This window comes from Mus caroli, unplaced genomic scaffold (assembly GCF_978045245.1).
Source record: "Mus caroli unplaced genomic scaffold, Mus_caroli_1 scaffold_16, whole genome shotgun sequence".
Classification (NCBI taxonomy): Eukaryota; Metazoa; Chordata; class Mammalia; order Rodentia; family Muridae; genus Mus; species Mus caroli.
In genome coordinates, this window is record NW_028227271.1 from 14815514 (window position 1) to 14825427 (window position 9914).

The 9914-nt window shown below is 53.3% G+C and overlaps 1 protein-coding gene across 1 annotated transcript; it reads left to right on the forward strand.

Moving 5' to 3' along the window:
* Positions 1-188: 188 nt before the first annotated feature.
* Cpt1b (carnitine palmitoyltransferase 1B) lies at positions 189-9432 on the forward strand. Its single transcript, XM_021184295.3, has 19 exons — positions 189-465; positions 916-1075; positions 1402-1541; positions 1816-1993; positions 2216-2317; positions 2480-2617; positions 2705-2782; positions 3833-3940; positions 4019-4103; positions 4674-4869; positions 5153-5338; positions 5838-5943; positions 6023-6139; positions 6703-6867; positions 6948-7082; positions 7174-7326; positions 8094-8207; positions 8794-8886; positions 9072-9432. Exons 2-19 carry the CDS (start codon positions 935-937, stop codon positions 9153-9155), a joined length of 2319 nt encoding a protein of 772 aa, XP_021039954.1. The 5' UTR covers positions 189-465; positions 916-934; the 3' UTR covers positions 9156-9432.
* Positions 9433-9914: the final 482 nt, after the last annotated feature.

Here is a 9914-nt window from a genome sequence, read left to right on the forward strand (position 1 = left end):
GCTTCTGTTTAGAAGTAACAACTACTGAAGATTGGGCTCATACACTAACAAAAGGGGGACTTGGGGAAGAGGGCTGGAGCAGCAGTGGTCCCTGAGGGCCACTGCCAACCTTGAGCCCTGGAATTAGGGAAGAGGCTGCGGAGCTGACTCCTGGTGACCTTTTCCCTACATTCAGCTATTTTTAGCACTGATGCAACCATGCTCACGTGAGACCCTCCATTCCCCAGTCCCAGACCTTCCAGCAACCTTGTGGGAAAACACTCTACCCACCCTTCCTAGGCGCTCCCCCAAAAGGAGGGTGTTCTGGTTTCAACCCTATCTGTTTTCTCCACCCCAATTTGGGAGTGGGTGTCAAGTTCCCAGTGAGGACAGGGCGGGGCCTGGCAGGGGTGGCCAGGCCTGAAGGACATGGGGACATGGGCCAGAGAGGCCAGACCCATACACCGACAGAAGCAAACCTGAGCTGTGAGTTGGGGACCAGCACAGGGAGGCCAGCCGGACCCAGAGCCATTCCGTCCCACAGCGCTTCACCCTTACTCTCAGCCAAGCTATCCGGGGGAGGACAGTGCTGGGGCCACTCCCTTCCCTGGGCGTCTTTCCCAGACCCCCAAGCCGCCCTTCGCTGCCCTTGGGGCGCCTGGAGCCAGATTCCTGCACCATTGCTGATCGGCCTGCCCGGAACCCCACGAGGGTTCGGTGGCAGCGGCGGTTGGCCAGGCTTGGAAGGGCCCAGCAGGGCGCGTAGCGTTGGGGCACGGGCGGGTTTTGGAGGGTGGTCGCATAGGGGACCGGGCAGGGGGTGGGGGAAGCGAGGACCAGATGGGGAGGTGGGGGGCGGAGGCTCAGCTAGAGGTGGCTGGGCGGGGGCGGGGCGGGGCTGGGCCGGGCACACTAAGCACCTTCTGGCCCTCTTAGGTGCTGACTAAACCCCAGGATGGCGGAAGCACACCAGGCAGTAGCTTTCCAGTTCACTGTGACCCCAGATGGGTTCGACTTCCGGCTTAGTCGGGAGGCTCTGAGACACATCTACCTGTCTGGAATCAACTCCTGGAAGAAACGCCTTATTCGAATCAAGGTGTGGGTTGATTCTCCGGCTGGTTCTCCGGGGCCTCTTTTTCCCAGCAGGTGCCTAGGCAGAAGCCAGCTGTCAGAAACTGTCTCATTGTCAGCATCTGTCTCTGCTTTGGGCAAGCAGTGCTGGTGGTTGTAGATAGCCTCTATCCAGTGGTGCAGACGGCAGAAGAATGAAGACGTGGTGGGGAAATATAATGTAGGTGTTCGCGTATGGAGGAAGAACACCGTGAGCGGATGAGGCAAAGACCAGGAGCCCTTCCTCAAGACTACCCAGGGGCCTAGTGATCTTTTCCTACTCCAGTACGATGCTTTGTTTCTGCCCTACAGAATGGCATCCTTAGGGGTGTGTACCCTGGCAGCCCCACCAGCTGGCTGGTTGTTGTCATGGCAACAGTTGGTTCCAACTACTGCAAGGTGGACATCTCCATGGGACTGGTCGATTGCATTCAGAGATGCCTCCCAGAAAGGTAAGGGACCTGGAAGGCACAAGTTTCAGGGAGAAGAGCCAGGACAGTTCCCAAGGCCAGGGATCTTGTAGTAGACATTGGTGACCAAGGGTCTCTCTCACAGGGCTATCATCTCTCAGTTCCAAGACAGTTTGTATTTGGTACACTCAGACCAGAGAGGTTCTTTTCCCATTTCTTCCCCGAGAGAGGGAGTTCCCAGCCAACAACTGCAGTCAGAATTCCCTGAAGGGTAGTCTCAAAGGGATATCCTGAAGTCGTCCTCCTTCCCTAATAGGTATGGCCACTTTGGGACCCCACAGACGGAGACACTTCTCAGCATGGTCATCTTCTCCACCGGAGTCTGGGCGACAGGCATTTTCTTCTTCCGACAAACCCTGAAGCTGCTGCTCTCCTACCATGGGTGGATGTTTGAGATGCACAGCAAGACCAGCCATGCCACCAAGATCTGGGCTGTGAGCAGAGGCACTGGGAGGGTGCAGGCATCTGGTTTGAAATCATGGGGAATCTCACTTGGGGCTCTGAGCAGGAAGGGAGAGGAGGATGGATCACCAGCGCTTGGCGCCTGGGTTTGTCTTCAAGAAGCTGGGACGGTTCTGAAGGTCTCGGTTGTTTTCTAGTTTGTGTCCATTCTTCCTGATGGCCCCCGACCCCAACGCTGTGCTCTGTACCTTCAGATCTGTGTCCGTCTCCTGTCCAGCCGGCGGCCCATGCTCTACAGCTTCCAAACATCACTGCCTAAGCTTCCTGTCCCCAGCGTGCCAGCCACAATTCACCGGGTAAGAGCCCGAGGACCAGTGAGCCCCCCAAATCCTGGATGTAGAGGACCAGTCCAAACTGATAAGGACTGGCTTAAGAAGAATAGGGGTCTGGTTGAGGAGAGGTGGTGAGAAGGTTAGGGTGGAGGTCGCCCTCTTCATGATAACCATTTGGCTGGATAGTACTTGGATTCTGTGCGGCCCTTATTGGATGATGAAGCATATTACCGCATGGAGACATTGGCCAAGGAATTCCAGGACAAGACTGCCCCCAGGCTGCAGAAATACCTGGTGCTCAAGTCATGGTGGGCAACTAACTATGTAAGTTGGTCGGGCTGGGCTTCTTCTTACCCACATGTTCTCAATCCACCCTCGTCAGCTCTAACCTCCGGCATGTCTAATCCACAGGTGAGTGACTGGTGGGAAGAATACGTCTACCTCCGAAGCAGGAGCCCCCTCATGGTGAACAGCAACTATTATGCCATGGTAAGAACCAGAACCCTCTAGGGCTCCCGTGTGCCCAGCTCTGACCCCAAGCTCTGCAACAAGGATCCCAGAGCCTTTGCACCCGTATCCATGGATGCAAAGCGGGGGCTATGGAGCGAGGCCTGAGGGAAAGAAAGAATGCTGGAGAAACCATCCGGAACCAGCCCAGGGGAGATGGGGATCCTGACAAGAGGCAGAATTCTGATGCTGCCCTTGAGTTTCCCAGGCTAGCTACAGCACACCCCATGGCTCCCTAGCCCGTGGATCCCTCTGAACTCTCAGGCACAGGTCCTTGACTCTCTTGTGGACACCACTTCTAGAGCTTCTTTAAAACGTACTTTGCTTTTTTTTGTCCCTTTTGGAGTCAGACCACAGGGAGAATGCCAGCTTCTTGTGGTACTTAAGAAGTCCCTGTCTGCCTTACTTCACATGACTGGTGTCCCCCACCATATATACCTGGGGACCGGTAACTGATCTTCCTGCTGCCTGGAGCCAAGTCTCTCTTAGTATCCAAAGCATACCCTATGACCCTGCTAGCCTCCTGGAATTCCCCTCACCCACAAACTGTCTCTCCCTCTCCCCTTTCCCCTCTCCCTGCTCACCAACCCACCTACACCTGCTTCCTGGCCCTGGCATTCCCCTACACTGGGGCATAGAACCTTCACATGACCAAGGGCCTCTCCTCCCATTGATGACTGACTAGGCCATCCTCTGCTACATATCCAGCTGGAGCCATGAGTCCCACCATATGTACTCTGTCTTTCTAACAACTTACATCCTATCCAAACCAAAGATTTGTTCTCCTTGTTGTTTTGTGGTAGAACCCCTTTGAAGCAAAGTGTAAATGGGCAGCGAACAGCTCTGGTGGAAGCTGGAGCCTGTTAGTTTATGTTTCTGGAAGAGCACCCCGATGTGATGTTGGTGGGAACATAGAGAGGGGATGCAACTCCTTGGGCCCCTGAAAAGGTTTCCTTAGGCTAGTGAGACTCAGGTGACTCCCCCATCCCCCAGCCAGAGGTAACCAGCCTACTGACTCTGCTCCATCCATAGGATTTTGTGCTTATTAAGAACACAAATGTGCAAGCAGCCCGTCTGGGCAATGCCGTTCACGCCATGATCATGTATCGCCGCAAACTGGACCGTGAAGAGATCAAGCCGGTGAGTTACGTCGTGGCTGAGGGGCGGGAGGTCAGGAAAAGAGGCTTGAACCTAAGCCACGCTGGGCCTTCCTCCCAGGTCATGGCACTGGGTATGGTGCCCATGTGCTCCTACCAGATGGAGAGGATGTTCAACACTACACGCATCCCAGGCAAAGAGACAGGTACTGGGCTACAGCCAGGCACCCGTGAAGAGAAGGCCTACCCTCCCCAGAACCCATGATGAGGACATAGTAGCCATGGCAACTAGGTGCCCAACTACTATTTGTCTCTAAGCACTCCAGTGTCTCAGGACCATGAATTTGTGAAAGTCAGTTTGCTAGAGATTCTAGATGGCCATTACTTACAGACAGGTGCTGATGCTGGGACAACCCCCCCCCCCAAGGATTCAGAATAGTGGCTCTCCTTGTAGGGTCTCCAAGTGCCTAGGGACAGAGTCATGAATCAAGAGAAATGAGATGAGCTTTGCTGGTGTAGTGGAACTCAGAAGAAGAGAGCACATCCCTTGTGGAGCCGGAGAGGAGGCAGGAGAGACTTACTGGGGCAACAGGGACTGGCTTAGACAAAGGAAGGCCCAACCAAAACCAAAACAAACAAAACAAACAAAAAAAGCAAATCAGGGTCCACAGGGAGCACCCATGGTGGAGAAAGTGGCCCCTTTCTGGGATGGAGAGGGGAACTGGGTGTTCTCTGAGGCCCTGCTTCAGGGGCTTGCCGGCTTCTCTCTCTCCCAGACTTGCTACAGCACCTCTCAGAGAGCAGGCACGTGGCTGTCTACCACAAAGGTCGCTTCTTCAAGGTCTGGCTCTACGAGGGCTCGCGCCTGCTCAAGCCCCGAGACCTGGAGATGCAGTTCCAGAGAATCCTCGATGACCCTTCCCCACCTCAGCCCGGGGAGGAGAAGCTGGCAGCCCTCACCGCAGGAGGAAGGTACCCAGGCTCTGGAGGGAGGGTTTGTCCAGGCCCAGCTTGGTCCCACCTCCATCCTGGAACTGGGGGCCAGAGGTATAACCAAGGCTAGGCACATAATACATAGTGAAGGGCACTGGTGGTAAGTAAGGGCAGAGGACACCTTTCAGGGTACCCAAGTGGTCCCACCTCATCTTGTGGTCCCACATTCAGCCTGATCCTAAGAGGTACAATTTTTATAAAATATAAGGTACAACATATATATAAAATCAGTTCTACTGCTTTCCTGACCTTGTATCCCCAGGGTAGAGTGGGCAGAGGCACGTCAGACCTTCTTCAGCTCTGGCAAGAACAAGATGTCTCTGGACGCCATCGAGCGTGCTGCTTTCTTTGTGACCCTGGATGAAGATTCTCACTGCTACAACCCTGACGATGAGACCAGCCTTAGCCTCTACGGCAAAGCCTTGCTGCATGGTAACTGCTATAACAGGTAAGTGCCCTAGACTCCCACGGGTCCGAGGTTAAAGTTTAGTGATGGCAATTATAGCCTAGTGGTTAGGGTCAGGCGATGAAGGGAAAAGTCAGGTCCCGAGTTAAGGGGTAGGTAGCATTATTCAGAGGTAGGGTGGTAATAGTTAAGACTGGACGTTGAAGGTTAAGAATAGAGATTAGGGGGCTAGAGAGATGGCTCAGCAGGTTAAGAGCATTGTTCTTCCAGAGGACCTGGGTTCAATTCCCAGCAACCACATGGTGGCTCACAACCATCATAATGAGATCTGATGCCCTCTTCTGGGGTGTCTGAAGACAGCAACAGTGTACTTAGATATAATAAATAAATAAGTCTTAAAAAAAAAAAAAAGAACAATAGAAGTTGAGGTTAAGTTCTGGGTTAGTCCTTGAAATTGGATCATGAGTGTTAGCAGTATAGGGGTAGGGTAGCGGGCTGAAGAGTTGTGCTAATTTGGGTCTATCCTGATCTACTCCTGCAGGTGGTTTGACAAATCTTTCACTCTTATCTCCTGCAAGAATGGCCTGTTAGGCCTCAACACCGAACACTCGTGGGCAGATGCGCCAATCATTGGGCACCTCTGGGAGGTAAAGTCCCGGACAGGGCACCTCCAGGGCCGGTACCTGTGACAAAGCTTGTTTCTCGAGTTCGGTTTTATCCCTGCAGTTTGTCCTGGGCACTGATACCTTTCACCTGGGCTACACGGAGACAGGACACTGTGTGGGTGAGCCAAACACCACGTTGCCACCCCCTCAGCGGCTGCCGTGGGACATTCCCGAGCAGGTATACAGGCTAGAAATGGGCCGGTTGGGTCTCACCCTCAGGATGAAGGGACGAGAGCTTCTCAGGGTGCCACGTGGGCCACAGGGAAAGTAGAGACCCCAGGGTTGTCTGGTTAGAGAGAAAGACTGAGATCCATGGCTCATAGTGCATGATCAATAGTGCCTCTCTCCTCTCCACCAGGCTCAGCGCAGCCTCATGCTCAGTCCTCCCAAGCTGTCATTTGTCTGTCCATGTAGCTGTCCAGCAGCCATGGATGAACTGGGTACCTGAAAGGGAGGTTGGAAATGGAAAAGGACAGGGGGAGCAAGAGAAGGATGAAGCCAAGTCAACGTTTCTGATCAAGGCTCAGAGTTTAATTTTCAGCACTGTGTTTATATAGGGAAAACCCACAGACCTAACCCATCCTTTGTCCCAGTTCATCCATGGCTGCTGGACCACTACATGTCCTGAAGCCATTGGGCTGACTCTACCTTTCTTCATCGCCTAAACCTTACACCTTCTTAGATCTAGAGGCCTCCTTGGGGGGCTTTGCCCTCGACTGACCCCTCCCCATGTCTTGGCAGTGCCGGGAAGCCATCGAGAACTCGTACCAAGTAGCCAAGGCACTGGCCGATGACGTGGAGCTCTACTGTTTCCAGTTCTTACCCTTTGGCAAAGGCCTTATCAAGAAGTGTAGGACCAGCCCTGACGCTTTTGTGCAGATTGCCCTACAGCTGGCTCATTTTCGGGTAGGAGCCTCTCGGGGCTGCTGAGTGTGCAGGGCATCTTCAGGGTCGACCTGCTTGATTCACCCCGCTGTGTACCCCAGGACAAAGGCAAGTTCTGCCTGACTTACGAGGCCTCGATGACAAGAATGTTCCGAGAGGGGCGGACTGAGACCGTGCGTTCCTGTACCAACGAGTCCGCAGCCTTTGTGCAGGCCATGATGAAGGGGTCCCATAAGGTGAGCCCCACATACCTAGTTGCTCTTCCTCTTCCATCCCTGTTTACTTCAAGGGCCGAGGCCTCTTTACCCCTCTGCTTTTGATCTCCAGAAACAAGACCTCCAAGATCTCTTCCGGAAAGCCTCCGAAAAGCACCAAAACATGTACCGCCTAGCCATGACAGGGGCTGGGATCGACAGGCACCTCTTCTGCCTTTACATCGTCTCCAAGTACTTAGGAGTTAGCTCTCCTTTCCTGGCTGAGGTCAGTGAAGTCATTGGGTGTGACCTCTGTCCCCTTGCCTTTAGGCCCAGACCAAGGCCTTCTTGCGATAGGGCTCTGTGGAATTCATGTTCTTATGAGGAAAAGACGACAAACGTGTGTTCTGCCAGACGGTGACAGTACTTGTGAGAAGAACAAAAACGGGCTAAGGCCAAGGAGGGGCAAGTTAGATGGGACTCAGGAAGCCTGGGAGAACTTTATACAGATGCTGGGGTTTTCAGATCAACCATAGAGGCCTAAGGAACAGCAGTAGTTAAACCCTGCACCACGCCTGTCTATTTCTGTGCTCTTAAGTAGTGCCTTTTGTATTTTGGTTTTGTTTGTTTGGTTGTTTGGTTGGTTTGCTGGTTAGTTGGTTTTTGAGACAGGGTTTGTCTGTGTAGCTGTGGCCGTCCTGGAACTCACTCTGTAAACCAGGCTGGCCTCAAACTCAGAGACCCACCCGCCTCTTCCTACCAAGCTCTGGGACTTATAGGCGTGTGCCACCCGCAGCCAGTTTGTGTTTTGTATCATCTTGTTGGTTTATTTAAGACAGAGTTTGGTTCTGTAGTTTTGGCTGGGCCGGAATTCAGGCTGACCTTGAACACACAAATGATCCTCCTAACCTCTGCCTCCTGAGTATTGGGATCAGAGGCACTTGCCACCATGCCTGGCTGAGAGTGCCTATATCAAAGTAGTTCTCCATCCCTACCAGGAGGATGGGCACACAGAGTGCCCCATGTCTGACAGGCTCTACCTTCCTGTTACAGGTACTTTCTGAACCCTGGAGCCTCTCCACCAGCCAGATCCCCCAGTTCCAGATCTGCATGTTTGACCCAAAACAGTATCCCAATCATCTGGGTGCTGGAGGTGGCTTTGGTCCCGTGAGTCCCCCAGGGGGGTGGCGGTTGGCAGCACTGGGACCCTGGAGTTTCAGTTTGGGGGTGCAGGGCCTCCACCAGCACCAGGTTACACGGGAATGAGCACTTTATTTAGAATGTGAAAACAGGCGGGTACAAGGACCCACCCATTCTGTGTGCCTTGCCAGGGAGGCTTTGCCGCGACCAAGGCTCACTTCCAGGGGACAAGCAAACGTGCTGGCCTCTCAGAAGTGTCTTCACCTGAGTAAAACAGTTCCTCCACCACAGAACATGAGCTACACTGTCAGAAGGCCAGAGACTGTTCTAGAGAGGGCTGGGAGCGGGGGCGGGGCAGATCTCTAGTGTGAGCCCCTGAGGAGATGTGAGTCCTAGACTCAAACACAGTGGGCAGCATCTTTCAGATGAAGTAGAAGTCCCAGTCTTGGAACCAAAGACACAGTCCTTTGGTTTGCCTACTATTTCCTAGATTAAGGGAGAGAGGGTGCTGATCTCAAGAATGCAGTAACCCACGTGGGACCTCTTCCTGTGAGTCTGTGGGAAGAGAACTGCATCAGGCCAGCTCTGGGTCTCCTTTACTTCTTGTCCTCAGGTGGCGGATGATGGCTACGGGGTCTCTTACATGATTGCAGGAGAAAACACCATGTTCTTCCATATCTCCAGCAAGTACTCAAGTTCAGAGACGGTGAGCCTCCCCCTCACCCCCATTCCCATTTGGGGTTGTCCCAAGAAGAAGTGCCATCTGGGGTCACCCGGAAGCATGCTCCATCTCTGGTCAGGAGGAGTCTGCTTGTGGGGCCCAGTGAGTACGGAAGGGTGGGGGTGGGGGAGGCTGTCCTGAAAGCGTGTCTAAGCCCTCAGTTCCCACAGAACGCCCAGCGCTTTGGGAACCACATCCGCCAAGCACTGTTGGACATCGCCGAACTTTTCAAAATTTCCAAGACGGACAGCTGAGGACAAGAGATACCCCAGCTGCCCTCTGGTCCCCACCTGGTGGAAGAAGAGGCCTGTGGCCAGCTCACAGGCATAAGGGGTGGCGTGCACACACACACAGTTCGGAGAACAGCTCTTGAGGCAGTGCTCCCCGGAGGAGGCAGTGCTCCCAGGGCAGATACTGCTCCTCTAGGGACCCCCGCTGGAGGTGGGATTGGAGCAACAAGGGAATTTTGATTTTTTTTTTTTTTGGCTTGGTAGATGCTAATAAAAATAAAGCTGTATAATTCTTACTTGACTGTTAGGTGCCTATGTTTTTGTTAGAGAACAATAAGGCCCTTTCCTGCCCTGGCTCAGCCTAGGATGGCGGCGATGGAAGGGGTAGGAGAATGTTCATAATGGGCTTCTTATCTGCTTTGAAATGTATGCTCTTCTTGAATAATGCGGACTTGGAGAGCGCTGTCCAACCTCTCATGTGCACTTGGAATAAATTCTTACTTTAGAACCTTTTCCTGCTCCATGGGACTACTTCTGTTTGCCTGCCAGGGAGTGGGACCCACCTGTCCACTTCATTCACTGGCATGTCTTCTGTACACAATCTGGGCTAGAGTGCAGCCTAACAGAGGCAGAGGACATCCTTCCAAGCCTGAGGCCAGAGTGTCAGGTGATCACATCTGTGAGGGAACACAGGGCACCCTGCAGCAGCGACAAGCTACTTCAGTCTCATATACTTTCTTTTTGAAATAACAACCAACCAAGTTGGACATGACGGCCCAATAC